Source organism: Cryptomeria japonica, chromosome 11, assembly GCF_030272615.1.
Source record: "Cryptomeria japonica chromosome 11, Sugi_1.0, whole genome shotgun sequence".
Classification (NCBI taxonomy): Eukaryota; Viridiplantae; Streptophyta; class Pinopsida; order Cupressales; family Cupressaceae; genus Cryptomeria; species Cryptomeria japonica.
In genome coordinates, this window is record NC_081415.1 from 346,021,531 (window position 1) to 346,038,403 (window position 16,873).

General features: G+C 35.2%; 1 protein-coding gene across 2 annotated transcripts in view; it reads right to left on the bottom strand.

Annotated features, from left to right (window-relative positions):
• LOC131040174 (protein transport protein SEC23 E) overlaps positions 1-16,873 on the bottom strand; it is a 126,217-nt gene that overhangs the window by 18,701 nt on the left and 90,643 nt on the right. Inside the window, exons 8-9 of one of the 2 annotated variants that reach the window (XM_057973026.2) lie at positions 6,529-6,606; positions 88-249 (exon numbers count right to left, since the gene is read on the bottom strand). In XM_057973026.2, the coding sequence (XP_057829009.2) occupies positions 88-249; positions 6,529-6,606 (240 nt within the window). The remainder of the gene's footprint in view (positions 1-87; positions 250-6,528; positions 6,607-16,873) is intronic. The other variant, XM_057973027.2, reaches the window with a different exon arrangement.

Here is a 16,873-nt window from a genome sequence, read left to right on the forward strand (position 1 = left end):
CAAGATCATTCCCAAATGACCTACAGAGGTTTCACAAATACTCACAGGCAATAAAAAAAATCATTGACAGAGTGCACATATATATACCTGGACAAATGGAGAACGGCGTAAATGAAAAAAGAACTCTGGAAAATTTGCAAATGTTGGAGACAAGCTAAAGGAAGAAGGATCATTCTTTTCATAAACTCCAAACCTGGAGGACAAGCGAATCAAAGACATGTCCAGCCATCTATTTGCATCAAAATTATCCTGTAAATTATCAAACAATGTTTGTCAAAAGAGTTGTGGAATTACTTGTAGCATAATATATTTCAGTAATGATTATGGAAATCTGTTTATCACTTGAAAGTTGTAAAAATCTAAATGAAGTATCGGGACAGACAAGAGTATTGAACGAAAGGATATCCACTTCCCGAAGTATTACCTCTAAACATCCTTACAATATAAATAGACAGACAGGTCAAGCAAAATATACTGTCATGCTACTGCAGATGACCAGGTTAGGTAGACCAAGATAATATTATAATAAATATATTAAATCATTGTTGTATATATGTTAATAATGATAACACAGTTATTATTAACATAAGTTGGTTGCTATGTTGCTGGGTGGTTGGTCAATTTGTTCCTGTGACTATTTTCTCCTGTATATATTCCACTTCTATTGATCAATAAATTAATCCCATTCTTGCTTCCAATTTCAATATGGTATCAAAGTATATTTTTCTGCCAGTGCTTGTAAGTGACAACGTGATTCTGACATATATAAAAAAATTCCTGTGAATTGGAGCAGAGGAAAGTTGCAGAGGCAAAAAAGAGGCATTCAACAAAAGTTTGAATGTGTGAGGAAGCTGCAACCAGACATAAAAGCCTTGCCTATGATGTACCCTGCTTGTGCTTGTCACATCAAAAGGCTGGAAACCATTGCAAAAATCCACTGTCATTTATGTGGAAGTAACACCATTTGTGTGACAAGAGAGGTGAAGCACAAAAAATACTGCATAAAGCTCTATCCCTGCTGCAAATTGCAAAAAAAAAAAAGGAATGGGAAATTAAAGGTACAGACACATGAAAAAATGCCTATCAAAAAGATGGAATGTCTGGTGGCAATTTCCAGTGACCTGCACTTTGTTCTTTGTTAACTCTTCCTTCGCAAGCCTGATGCATGAAGAAAATTGTAGACAATAGCAGCCTGTGAAATATCAAACATGAATACTGAATATGCTCTAGATGTACCAATGGGAGAAAGAAAATAATTGTATAAGAAAAGTCATGAACATCACAAGTCAAAGGAGCATTTTGCATTTTATTTTCTAAATCCCATTTTTTCTATTAATTTTAGAGGATTTTTTTTAAATCATGGGAAGCTTATCTTTAGTTTTGAAAGGGATTTTAAACCAGTTATCTTTTAAAGTTCTTTTTATTTTTGTTTAAAAATAAAAAATAAAAAGTGCAAAGTACAGTTTCACATAAAACAAAACAAAAAGTATATTATTTATATTTTTTGCGCTTACCAATTTAATTCTATTTTGGAGCAAAGTTTGAAAAAAAATTGCAACCAAATATAAAAATATCTAATCCATTTATTTGTGTTACATTTCATAGCTAACTTAATAGCATTTGGCTTAAAAAATGTCTCTAATTCACATTTACAAGTGTTACTTCCACGTTTGGCATAAACAATGTCTCTAATTCACATTTTTCCTAAATAGCTCTCAAAAGTTATTAGAGGAAGATTGGGCTCTCATTTGAAAATATGCTGAAGATTATTATTTCTGATATTCTCTTCGATGAGAAGAAGACCCTGTGCTGAAAGATCTACTTTGGCTGGTGCTGTTGGAGATTTCTTACAAGTATTTCACAGTGCATTTCAGATTTGAGTCATCTTTTATATAGTTTCTTTCAATGGTAGATTTGCAGGTTATTTGGGTATTTTGATAGATATTGGTGGAGAAGAAATGGATGCCTGGTTGGTTTGATTATCTAATTGGTATGAAATGAAGTATTAGTGTGCATTTTGGGCATAGTTTTGTGAGCCAAGGGCTTCAATTAGCTATTCTATTTTGGCAAGGGTTTCCATTGTTTGTTGTGAGCTTCAGCTTCTTGGGCATTGGACTCTTGGGTGGCTGTTAAGTTTGGAAGAGAGAAAAAGGGACAATTACCAAACTTGTTGGTTGCCGGTCACATTAATATCTACAGGAACAGACCGAGTATTTAAGTGTGTGAAGATTGAATCTGCTGCAAACTTCAGCAAGCTTGGACTTTGATCTCCACAGGAAAATTGAGTTCTTTGTCAAAGAAAATATCAAGTATTGGAAGCCTAAAATGTTGCTGTGTAGTTCTGAGCACATTAGATGTAATTTTCAGAGTGCCATGCATTTTCAGATCAGTATGTTTGCTGCTGTTGAACTCAGATTTATATCTGTACTTGAGAGGTTAAAAAATTATATAACTTGTTCTTGTAAGCTTATCTGTTGATGCAAAATAAGGAAAGACTCTTATTTCAGTTTACATGTGAAGAAAGATTAAATTTATTATTCTCAATCAATGCATGTACTCTTACTTCTGCATAATCCTATCTGCTCATTAGCATCAAACCCAAACTCTTTCACATTATATGCATGCAAATTGTTTGTTATAATGTTATGGTAAAGAATGCAACAAGTAGGGGTGCCAACTGTTTCACAAAATACCTTCATAGCTAGGTGGGTGAAAGAAGTGAAAAAATTTGGTTGCATTTTGGGGTAGGACATTACAATACCTCGCATCATTGTTCAAGGGAGGTATTGGCAATTTGGAAAGGTGCGGAACAATTGTTAGCCAAAACATTGGGTGTTAAGAACAGATGATTCAAGTTTCAAAAGTATTATTAGTGTATTCAGACCTGCAGTAATTCTCGCTATTCATCTAATTCAAGGAAAATTACTTCTATAACTAGTTTTTGTTTTAAGGTAAAGCTTTAGGCAGTACCATTTTCATATGAATGTATAAAAGTGAAATATACCAGAAATATATTGCATAAGTTTGTGTAGTCCACTATTTATATAAATATTTGTGAGATACTATTGTTTCAATGTTTTTCCTACAATGATATGCTGTTAGTCTATGTTACTGGGTTCGGCCCCCTAGTCCGGTCCGGTCCTGGTCCAGTCCACCTGTGGTCCGGATAGGGTCCGTGATTCACAGGCCTGGTTCGGACCAGGTTGAACCCAAGAGGACCCAGGTCGAACCCGAGGGTCTGATGGCCCAAAAATGGTTTTTTTTTTTGCAAAATTTAATTTTTTTTGAGATCCACCACATAAAAAAATTAAAATATAACCCTAAAAGTGAGTTTTCAAACATTAACTTGGCTCATTTCACACAAGCAACATGACTACAAGCAAGGGGAAACAAAGATGTGGGATATAGAGCCAGAGCATACTGATTTGGATGCTTTCACATCTCAGCTTGTTGCATTTGATGACTCAGATAGCAAGCAAACTTATAGTGCAAGTGTAAGTGGCATTGGCATTGGTTCATCTAATGTCAATGTCAATGATGAGGAGTAGAATGAGGATGATGAATTAGAGAATCCATTTGATGATTAAACTTTAAATTGTTGAAAGTTGAAACAATGAAGCTTGAATATTTTGTCATTTTGATATTAAACTTGATGTAAATGAAGTTGTTATGGTATATATGTGTGTGTGTGTGTGTGTGAACTAACGAACCCAAACCCCTTTTCAAAATTTTGCCGTACCGACGTACCGGTGCCTGAACCTGAACCGGCAACTTAGTTGTTAGTTGTTGTACACCAGCTTGTAAAAATTCAAAAATATCAAAGGGATATATCAATAACTTTGGACAACTTGAGCATATATATATATATATATATATATATATATATATATATATATATATATATATATATATATATATATATATATATATATATATATATATATATTTGTACTAACGAACCCAAACCCCTTTTCAAAATTTTGCCGTACCGGCATACCGATTCTTCGAACCCGAACCAGCAACTTAGCTGTTAGTTGTTTGTACACCACTTTGTAAAAATTCAAAAATATCAAAGTAAGGGATATATCAATAATTTTGGACAACTTGAGCATTTAGAGGAAGAAGGTCGAATCTAAATTAGTGGTAATCACCTATGCTTCAAATTAGATGGATTGTCTATCCACTCACCACTTTCCTACTTTTTGATGCGCTCAACAGCATTTGTGATCATGGAAGGACAATGATTTTTATACCGATTTTAATTTGCTTGTTCTTTATAAAAATAAATTTGTGTTACAACACTACAATATCTATCAAATGGAACAAACTCAAACAGTAAAATCATCAGAACCTTCATAATGGAGACCCATATTCCAATCACCAAAACTCAAAAGACATGTTGCATGCTTAAAAATTTACAAATGTTGAATGTTGAATCACTATTCTCTTCTCTTCCTGATGATTGATTATGGAATGTGACCCAAAATGTTGATGCAAAAAATCCTATGCAGTTACAGAAAGAAGCAGCAACTTGCATTGTTAAATATTATGGACTAGAAATTATTGTCTCTTCAAATAAACTACCACATCCAATTCCAATAGTGGCATAACACCATGGGCAAGGCAAGGTACAATTTAAATTTTATGGAAGAGACACCCCTTAATCATGTTGTTAAAGCCAAAGGTCACCCTGCAAGGAGATATAATATGCGGTGTAATATAATATAGTATATACCTAGCAATATAATTCATTTTTATTTTACCAAAAGCATCGCAAATTTTCTTAAACCCAACAATGTAAAAACTATGTTGAATCAATAAAAAACAATTAATTTTGTTCTTTTGATGGTTCTGATGACCTTTGTAAAGACCTCTTGTTCGGATGGACTGTATCACTATTATTCTTTCTCATGTGCAGTTGGTTTGATCCAAGAGAAATTTTTTGAATTCATTCTACTTCAGGATGGACCGCTGTTGTCCTTTCCTTGACATGTCAAAAACTAGACAAGGTTTAACTTGTTCTTTTCTTGACTTGTCCAAAACAAGACAAGGTTTAACAGCCCTTTGTTTGTAATGAATTTAAAATCTTCTAATTTCCCCACTTATTTCATTCTAAATAAGTAAAATTAGCTGAACAGGTTCCCAACATATAAGAAGCTGGCTAATTGAGATTTCATTTTGATTTTCATATCATTAACAATGTCTTTCCAAACGAAAACTTGACAAATTTGAATAGATTTCAAAAAGCTTCCCTCTCCAATCTTGAGTCATCTGTAGGATATAGGTTAACTATTCAATACATGAAGAAAGGATCGTTGCATATGAATCAGAAAATTTTCTAAATCAGGAGTTCAGAGATCCTTCATTTCCTAAGCCTCTAAATGACTTTTGGAATATTGCTTCAGCAATTATCCCAAAAGGTTGATCCATGTGAGAATACTACCTAGTATCACAACTATAAGCAACAACATTTTTTTAGCTAAAATTGTTAATGGAAGTAGCTCAATATTAATACAGTTATTATGAATGATAAAATGTTGCATAAGATTGGAAAATAAATCGTATCTCATAAACCTAGTAAAAACCCACCAGACTATTCTTGTTGATCTTGTCCTCTACAAGAAATCAGGAAAAATAGTTTTCTACCTCTCTCAAAAAACAACAATGATCTCTATCAGTCTTCAAAATGGAAGATGTCTTTCTAGTCTACATCTTCAGTATAGAATACTCCCTATAACACCAAATGACACCCTAACCCTTTCTCATAGCATGTCTACTTGTATGTCCAACAAAATGTAGCCGAAACAAATATATCTCAGAAGAGCTTGTCGTACAACTTATTACAATCTCTGGGAGAATCTCCAAATAAAGTATATCTAAATCAAAGACCGGACATTCCATTTTGATGTATCATGAATGGGTTAGTCAACTTTGACAGTTAGGTTCACAACTACCATCAAAGATATTTTCCAAGCAGTAATCATCCTTTATAACACCCTAAATTTTAAAATATTTGATGCTTATGCATTATTTCTTTATACAGTTAAATTCACCTCAGCCATTAACACTACAGGCTTCAAACAAGTTGGCAATACAATCACTCACTAGCAATTTATAATAAGAAACACTTTCCTTCCTTCAGTATAGACATAAATAGTGTTTCAGAAGTTCCACGTTAAAGATATCTTGGTATAACGTAACTCATGATATATAATGCTAGAAATGTTAAAAGTACTTCTCACTACAACATATACATTGGATTAAGCTAGAAAACAGGAAACTCTAAGCAATATCAATAATAATTTAATCTTGACAGGGTGAAAAACCCTATCACATTACATAGAACAATTCCAGATAGATAGAACTGTGACATCAAAATAAAATTAAGTAAAAAAATTTACCACATGGAGTATTTACTGAAACTTATTATAAATAAAGAATCTCTACAGGCTACCAGTAGCCATCAGCAAAAAGTTTCACTAAAAAACTAAAAAAAATTCATTGATTACAAATAAAATGTTAAATCACCTCAGCCTCCATTTTGAATGAAGCCAGCCGAGCCATGATAACAGCTGCAGCTTCTTGATCAAATCCAGCAACTAATTCCTGCATATGATATATCCATTCAAACTTAAAGCGGTGCAATTCCATAGTTACCAAGCAATCTAAATACTATTTCAAGTAGAATGACCCCACATTATGAAGGCATTATATTTTATATTAAAATCAATGTCAATTAAAAGATCTTTAGTTAAAATGACTAGACATTGCTTGTGGCCTAGGTTGCCAGGATACTAATAGGGATATGGCAGTCTTCTAAGGATCCATTGGTTACCGTATTACTTGTTCACATCCATACAAACAATGAATGTTAAGTAAAAATTAAAAGACACACCAAAAACTCGTGGCACTGACAATTTGAAAATGGGAAAACAGACCGATTTAATAACTATTTTAATTCCAAACAAAAATTGATCACCTAATTAATCCATTCTCGTCAAATTACTATCTAGTCTAGGCAAAGAAACTCTATTCTCTACATAAGAGTAAGAACATGTGAATCTGATCATTGCCAAAGCAAAATGGGGAATCAAAAAGAGACTTTCATTTCCCAGTCGCGCAAAGGCTGCATTACCATGGCTGGCTTTATCAACCATGTCCTCTAGGCTAAGTTATCGAATCAGGCATGCATGTGGGTACATTGATATGGTATGCCAAGACAGCAAATTGAAATGTTTTAGGGAGGCTAGGTATATTCTTTATAGTCTCCCTATAACATCAATAGGAAGAATTCTACCAACTCTATCCACATAAAATTTTGGATTCAAAGCATGTACAACTATGTGTAGATCGGTGTTCAGTTTCTCCCACTGTTTTTGGATGATGGGTTGAATACGCTCGTTGTAAAACTCTAGGGTAGGAATTTCACACAAATGGAAGCCTTCATTTGGCCAAGAATTTGATCATTGCACTCATAGGTCTCCCCATGACCAAGACTATCACAATCCCCAAATCTGATGATGGTGAAAATAATTTGTACAAAAGATGTGATGTATCTCACATCCAACCAAGACATATCATTGATCAAAGTATCCTTCACCCTCCTCGCTCAATCTATGACTTGTTCCACCTATTCCAATGCATTTTTCTAATCGTAAGTTGCAATGGCACTTGCAACTCAAAGCATCCTCTCTAATAGTCTAAAATACGAAGCAAATCATGTTTCGAATAGTTTGACTAATACTTTATTTGAAAATTTCCAACAATGCCAATGAAATGTGGTGGTTGCAAATGAACATTTGCACCTTGCATCCACCACCAACTATTTCACCCACCCTATCTTTCCAATGCTTTTAAGTGCATTATTCATAGCATACACAACAAAAAACATATGAGAGAAAACAATGACAAGTGTGCTCAATGCGTCTGGAGGTCCATAGATCGTCCAACAATTAACTAGCTTGGCCAGTACTAAAGTGTGTCTATCAACCCTTCTTGAAGTCTTGTAGCCATCTACGTCTATAAACTTACACTACTCAACTCTAATCAATGAAGCTTCCTCCAAACCATACTTTTTTTACAGGTCTTCATGAGTTTGTTCCTCACCTCATGATCATTAATAGGAAAACTTCTACCATCTCTATCCACATAAAATTTTGGATTCAAAGCATATACAACTGTGTAGATCGGTGTTCAATTTCTACCACTTTTTTTGGATGATGGGTTGAATATGCTCATTGTAGAACTCTAGGGTAGGAATTTCACACAAATGGAAGAAGCCTTCATTTGGCCAAGAATGGAATCAATGCACTCATAGGTCTCCCCATGACCAAGACTATCACTATTTTCCAAATCTGATGACAAAGAATATAGGTTGTACAAAAGATGTGATGTATCTCACATCCAACCAAGACATATCATTGATCAAAGTATCCTTCACCCTCCTCGCTCAATCTATGACTCGTTCCACCTATTCCAATTCATTGTTCTAACCGTAAGCTGCAATGGCACTTGCAACTCAAAGCATCCTCTCTAGTAGTCTAAAATAAGAAGCAAATCATGTCTCCGCTAATTTGAGGAATTCTTTATTTGAAAAGTTCCAAACAATGCCAATGAAATGTAGTGGTTGCAAATGAACATTTGCACCTTGCATCCACCACCACCTATTTCACCCACCCTGTCTTTCCAATGCTTTTAACTTTTAAGTGCATTCTTCATAGCATACACACAACAAAGGGGACAATAGATGTGTTTATATCTAGATTGAATCAGAATAATTGTTGCCCAACAAACATTTTCTGCGTGAATAATCATTTGCATTGCATTTTTAGAACTCACCATTTCAATGGCCTCTCTTAGAATCTGAAACTAAAACTTAGCATCTTTGTGTTATACTGAGAACTCAATTGCTCGCAACAAGTAAGGTCCGTCAATGCATAAAACTATAATGTTGATGAGTGGATAGTATCTATTATCCATCCACCCATCCATGATTATGTTGCAACCATGTGTCACTCATCTATCTTTCCTTTGTTCCATCAACAAGTTAAACGTGGAATAACCTTCTTCCAGGAGAATGATTCTCAATGTAGCATTTCTAGGACCCTCGTTACCAAGAACACCTTTTCTTACCTTGTCAGGCATTTTTTTATACAAAGGAGATTGAGCAACATGAAAAGGAATGTTATACCAAAATAGAAATTGGAAATGGCCTCATCTACAACCTCCCTTCCTTGCATGTTGAACATACATATGATTGATTTTGGTGAGGATAAATCCATAGCTTTCCATTTCCCCCTTGACTCCAATACACTAACCCCAAATGATGAAGATGAAGGTGGTCTACCTGAACCACATGGTAGAAAATGATGGAGCAATGCATAGTTGAAATACTTGGCGAGTTTTTTTGCTTTGCAAGTTTTCCAACTAAAAACTCATGAGTTGACAAAAACTCAGCGAGTCTCTAGCAAAAACTCGGCTGCATAAAAAATAGAGGCCCAGACAAGTCAAAAAATTATGGGCATAGACCCCAAACCTCCACTTTTGGCCCACAGAGGAACGAAAGTTTGTTCCCCCGCATCTCCTCTATCGTTGGGTTTTTCTCACATCTAACACCTTATGCAGCTTGCCATCATTGCCAATGCCACCAGCATCCACATCCAAGATGGAGGTCGAGCCACAACCTGTCATGTCAACCAAGATGGAGGACCCAAAGCGGACTCCTAGGACTGGACCCTTTAGTTCTACCTCTCCCCTAGTTTTCACTAGAGCTGGGAAGAGGAAGATGTAAAATGTTTTGATGTAGTATTTACTTTTTGTTTTACAAAAACAATTTGCTATTTTCATTTTGTTTCAGACTATCAGCCATCAGCATTCCACATGAAAATATCGTTTTGTACCCAATTTGCATTTAAATCAAATCATATGTAACTAGACTTAACTTGTTTCTTTTATGTACTCATTTATTGACACGTTGGATGCATCTCATTGAATTTTGCACAAAAAATGCATTTCTAATGAAATTTAAGCAATACTTTAAGTTGTCGAGTTTTTTGCCGAATTTTTGGTGAGTCGTATTTTCAGGCATTGCTGAGTTTTTGTCGAGTCCACATTTTTCAGCTATGGTGCAACGATTTCCCCTTGGACTAATTTGATCATCCCAACCTTCATTTCAAGTGTGAGTTTCTCACAAATCCCAACTCCTTACCAAAGGAAAATGCAAAAAGTGTGCATTGGTCCTTGTCAAGCAACTATTCCAACCCTGTGGGCAAACGTTGCATTTCCATTTCTGACTTACACTTGAATTAGGTGCTGTATTTGTGTCAATTTTTCTTGTAAACTACTCTAAAGGATTTTTCTTGCTAAATGGCCCTTTGCATACTATGCCAGCAACTCTACAGGGCAATCAGCTTTGATAGTTTCATCTATATAAACATCCATTGTTCCATTATATTTGTTCATTTTCCATGCTTCAAAACCTTGACTGGATTAGATCAATGGTGAGGATTTAGACATCAGGCTTCCGTGTTCCAGCAACCCTACAGCAGGAGTTTTCAAATTCTCATCATACGAGGAGGGGCCTTCGCCATTTGAAGAGGATTTGATGATCAAGCTCAGTCATATTTTCCCCTTTTTTGGCAGTCTTCATTGGTATCATGGCAAATCAGCAGTGATTCTCATCTAAAGTTCAACAAGAAGTGCTTGATTTCAGGCAGCTCTTTCACATTTTCCAGTGTTTCTCCTTGATTTTCAACTCTATTCTACCAGGGTTCAATAAACGATTAATCAAATAATCTGATAGATCATGGCAGAGTTATACATAGGTAAAATTAAGTTTAACATAGTTTTTAAATTATAAATAACAGCAAGTTTCTTAGTCTTCGACTTTTCCTCTTCTGCAGACTGTTGTAGTCATGTAAGCTGCTGAGCTGTGTGTCAAATGATATGAAAGAAGAGAAGACTTGTAGGGCAACAGTTAGGCTGTTCTACTTTTTGCTTTCTCAAAAAGTCAGCACATTGCCAATTATTATTCTTTCAATACCATTTTTTTTATCCTGATTGCAAGGGACGATTGGGCATCCCCAGCACATCTAGACATTCTCAAAAAGATGGGCATTTACCTTGCAGAAGGGGTGTCCCTCGGAAGTCCCTATTGCAGGTAAAAAGAGGGACCACAGAGAGATGTTCTATCCACATTCCTGAGATGTTCACATTCACAAGAACTGCAAAAACCAGTGGAGACACATCCTCAACAACCACTGAAACAAACCTTTGAAAAACTTAATGCAGTCAACTTGCAACTCATTAACGTAGCCAGGAAAGGGTAACTTATAGGATAACAATGATTGATAAGCCATGGGCATCTTGTTCAATGGTAGAACATATAATGCTGCAGTGTGTTTGACAATGTCATGAAATATCCCTCAGAAATGCAAGAATGAAAAGGCATGAACAACATATTGAAGAAACAAAATCTGTCCCTGGCTCGCCCTACAAATTCAATCAACCAAAATGTTTCATCATATATAACTTAGAAAGCCCATGAACAAAATAAAATATAAATAAAGCTGTGAGAGTACCGTGAAGTAGAAAATCCATCTGAAGGTTTTGACTATAAAAGAGTAAAAGAATTTAAATTGCTTGTGAGTTCCACTTTCAAGCCAAAGTTCATAACTGGTTAATTTAAGGTGTACATTTTGATTATGTTATTTTTAAAACAGCATTTCCATGATTTGATTGTACCTATTATTGCTACCATTTTATCATAAAAGGTTATCTAGGTTCAGTGCGCCCTATCTTTCTAATTCTATTAGCTATTAGGTTTCTTTTGGGGGGAGAACTGCTCTTATTGTACGACCAGTAGCCTTCTGTGTAAATTGTCAAATATCTGGTTCACTTCAGTAAGCTTAGTATAAGGGTTTCTATTTACACTTTCTTGAGAGAACTTCTGATTTGATGGATAAGGTTTGTCTTATGTTTGGACTTTCCTCACTCATTTCTTAAGTTAATAGCCAACAGTACTAAGTTGTATTTCAGAATATGTTGCAGTTACCTTAAAGGCATCTAATAAGTCATCTAGTTGAGGTAAAGGCTGCTTGCCTCTTGCTGCTACCCTATTTCAAAACCTATAGTATATTCAATTCATTTTGTTGACTTTTACCTCAGAGTGTTAGCTCCAAGGGGAATTCAGTGGCAATCTCTATTCCCTAATAGCTCCTACATGTATTTTGTTACTTTATGCTTTACGGCAATCTATCTAGAGATCTATGAGTTTGAGAAATATTGGGTCAAATGTCAATTTAGAAATTAGCATCTTATTTAAGAGGCGGTCTAAGTGGTGAGACATCAATGTAAACCACCATTGTGCTTCTCAAATAATGATTTGATCTTTTGGTTTCTCTTTTGAACCATCCTTAACAAAAACTGCATACCAATGGTTTCAATTTCTATCTAGTCTTTCAAATTGTAAATGAGAAACTAGAAGTATATTGAAGTTTTACACCATATTGTTTGATCATCTCTCTTTTTTGAAGTTGAACAGAATGATCCTTACCATAGACAAAAAAACTTTATCGGAATAACTTGGAAAACCTATAGACATTATTTCAATTAATCGGGAATAACTTGTGAAAAAATCAGGAAACCAAACTATGCAGAAAAAATAAAAAAATTATTAAAAATAAAGAGAGAACTAACAGATGTTTTTATTAAAGACACTAATTGCAGAGAGATAGAATTATGAATTTTTCTTATTACTTTTGAGATCGCTGCTTACAATGCACATTGCATGGTGCATTACTACATAATTTGACTCTGCAATTTGAACTTCAAAATTGATTACATTATACAAACATCAACCAACAAACTACAAAGTAACATGAGGCAAAAAGAGCTAATGAGGCTAGCTGCTACGAAGTATGATCCACTAGGCACATGCAGGTCATGATGATGAAGCCGCTATGTTCATGTATGTCGTATATCCCTTCAATTGCTCTTCATCAAATGCCCTACCATCCCTCAAGCTAGAAAGGTCATCCTTATCAAAAACTGGTTCCTCATGATTTGCAATCTATTCTAAAGTTGGATACCTCTTGTAAAGGTCAATCAGCCAATCATCCTCAACACTCCTAAACATAAGATAAAGTGATACACTGCACCCTAGAGGTGTTGGATGCAAATCAAAATGAAAATAGAAGACAAACTTGCTATTAAAGGTCAAAATGACCATGTATGAGAGAGAGAGAGAGAGAGAGAGAGAGAGAGAGAGAGAGAGGAGGGAAAAAAACATACTCCCATCTCTATAGACATGTTTGCCTACCCTTATTAAATATTTTCCATTGTCGAAGCAAGGGTTTGAAGGAAAGAGCCATCGGTAAAGGTTTTGGAGCATTCGAGAGGCTGATAACATCAGATTCTTCAATTTTTCTTCACAAAAACCAAAGACCAGCACCCCACTTCCATTCCCCAAGCTCCATAGCAAGTATTCTCTGTCTATGATAATTTCATAAGGATGTGAAGCATATATGTTGTGGTTTACAGCAGTTTTCATTCAAATCAATCATTTGTAAGCACAAAATAGCAGCCTTCATATACATTATAGAGCACCTCAACTTGACCAGTATAAAATAGCTTGAAAAAATGAAGTGCACTATAAATGTAAGAGAGAAAGACCCCAATGAGAAATTCTTCAAAGAAGTGGAAGCAATTGTTGTAGAAAGGTGGAATAAGATGACCACTCATTTGCATCTTCTTGCCTATGCCTTGACACCAAAGTACTATAGCAATCAATTTCTTGATAAACCAGGAAGGATTCCACCATGGAGAGATCTTGAAGTATCTGATGGGTACAAGGCAACATTCCTTAGACTATATCCTAATGATGATTTGCGAGATACTGTTACAAATGAGTTCATAGAATTTCCAAATGGGAATAGTCTAAGTGTTGATGCTCTTCGTCATAGATCCAGAAGGATGCTCATAGTTGGTGGTACTTCCATGGCACATGCTTCCAACACCTACAACCCCTCGCTATCAAATTTTTATCACAAGTTTAATTAACTAAAATTTATCACAAGTTTATTTATAGTTTACTTTGTCTTCATAGGTTGCTAGTAATTTTTAATTTTAATTTTATAAATGTATAACTTCAATTGTTTACTTTGTCTTCATAGGTTGCTAGTTCATCTGCTTCAGAAAGAAATTGGAGCACATACTCTTTCATCCACTCAATAAAGCGCAATAGGTTGCTATCAAAAAAAGCAGAGAATTTAGTATATGTGCATTCCAACCTACGTCTTCTTTCACACAAACAACATGACTACACCCAAGGGGAAACGAAGATGTGGGGTATAGAACCAAAGCATACTGATTTGGATGCTCCCGCTTCTCACCTTGTTGCATTAACACTTGATGACTTGGATAGCGAGCAAACTTATAGTGCAAGTGCAAGTGGCATTGGCTCATCTAATGTCAATGTCAATGATGAGGAGGATGAGGAGGAGGAGGATGATGAATTAGAAATTTAGAGAATACATTTGATGATTTAACTATAAATTGTTGAAAGTTGAAACAATGATACTTGAACAATTTGTCATTTTGATATTAAACTTGATGTATATGATGCTATTATGGTATGGTCATGATGCGATGATTACAAGTTTATGTTTGTTTTGTTGTTTATATGATGCTATGTGACATGCTAATCTTAATTCATGCTTATAGGCTGCATAAATATTTATTTATATATATATATATGCATGTTTTTGTACTAACGAACCCAAACCCCTTTTCAAAATTTTGCCATACCAGCGTACCAGTTCTTCGTACCCGAACCGGAGCCCGAACCCAAACCGGCAACCTAGGATAATCACATTATGTGAAGAAGTAAAGTGGCAAAAAAGGATTTGGGATAGTGGATTGACTGAGGCAGCCTCCTTTCTGATTTTAATGCACACTCAAGAACTCATTATAGCTTGTGCAAAACACTATAACCATAAGAAAAGGGAAACTTGCTCAGTGAATGACCAAGTTTCTCTACAAACTTAATGGTAATTCCATTGAAAGTATTTTCAATTTGTCTATATATTACGAAATGCAAGAAATCAACTTGGAGAAGAGTGAAGAAATATGAAATGCAAAAGGAAAGCAAACAAGAAGCCTGCACCTAAGTAATTAAGAACAAATTAATTCAAGGAAGAGATTGCAATCACCATCACTCTCCTCAATCAAGTGATGGGGCAAGATGAAGAATATTCAAACCAAGTATCTTCTATATTATGAGCATGACATGTAAAGGAGAAATCTACCTAGATTGGGCCATTCTAATCAGTGAATGCATTCATAGGCCTCTGGTCAAGTTTGAGCAGACTCTAGAATTTCATATGTTATCCTACTTGCTTTATTCTTTTACAAAAACATGATCATTTGCAAAATTGCCAAGAGAAGAGTCATTTAATACCACCCATATTTACAGGGAGCATAGTGTGTCCATGAAACCCTATCGTATGGTGCATGAATCTTTCTTGATGCATTCCATCAAAAAGATGGATGAGCAGTTCCATTTTCTGAGGTTAGAGCAAGCCATTGAAGAAATTTCACAGTAAGCACATTGGTTCTTCCAATTCCTACATTCAGCTACATTAAGGGTTTCAGTTTCACCCATTTCCTTACATGTTCCTTTTGTCAGTTAGATGGATTAGAAGTTTCACATTCAGATTTCAGAACAAGCCAAGGAAGCAATTTCTAAGTGGACACAATTCTTCATCCAGTTTCCTACTTTCAGCTACATCAAGTTTTTCAGCTTCACCTCTTTTCCCCACATGTTCGCTAGATATCCTAGCAATCAAATTATTCTTATGGCATTTTGTAGGCAGATTTTTAAAATTAACTTTCTGTTGAGGGATGGGAACAATAAAGCAGTTACTTTCCCTATTTAGTTGGGCATAAATTTCCATATTTAGTTAGGCATCTACAAATGTAAAAATGAATGTGGTAAGAAGAAAGAAAAATAACATATAAATATAAAAAAAATGCTCAATTTCATTCTGAAGATCTACATGAGGACAATTCAGATTCAGAATCCAAGCTCTCATCTCAATGATCTGTTGCAGTAGATATTCACCATCAGCATTTATCTATGGTCAAACGGTTTGTCAAGGAAACTACTTATATCACCAAAAGAACTAAGTCAGTGATGGATAGAACTAGAGTGTTCCAACAAGAAAAAAAGACAAAAAATCAGCTAGTTTTCTCAGCCTCTACAAGCGAAACTAGTGTCTTATTCATCCTCCTCATATATGGTGCCAGAGCCAGAATTTGTTGGCTGCAAGAAGGTTAAAGAAGAAAAAAGCAAAGATAAAGATAAAATAAATTCCTACATTGAAGTGAGGCGCTCTAAAAAAGTACAAAATCTTCTCCACAGCTTCAGCTGAATCTAGAGACTGAGATGCTGTCATATATTGCAGTTGTTGCTTCTCCTACTTCTCCTTCTAGAACTTTCTATCATTGCACTTCACTCATATCTTTGGATGGTGCCTTGACATCCAAATCCTTGATATCTTCCATTCCATCTTCCAATTCTTCTTCACTATGTCTAAGAATCTTTCACCTCCTGCTTTTATCATTCCCATCATCATTGTTTCTTCCCCTAGTCCTCTTGCAAGAAATGAGCAAGAAAGATAAGTGTCAGAGTGGTTGAGATTGGAAGTAACCAGAAAGGTGAAGTTTGTTTCTTCCTATTAGATTCATTTTATGAAACTTCTACTCTTTCAGAGTCTAAGCCCAAGAATTCAGCGAGGCAATCTCAGATGAAAGTCCCAAATGGTCATTTGGTTGTAGAGACGGCCATTCCTCCCAAGGGCAAGCTGATTGATAG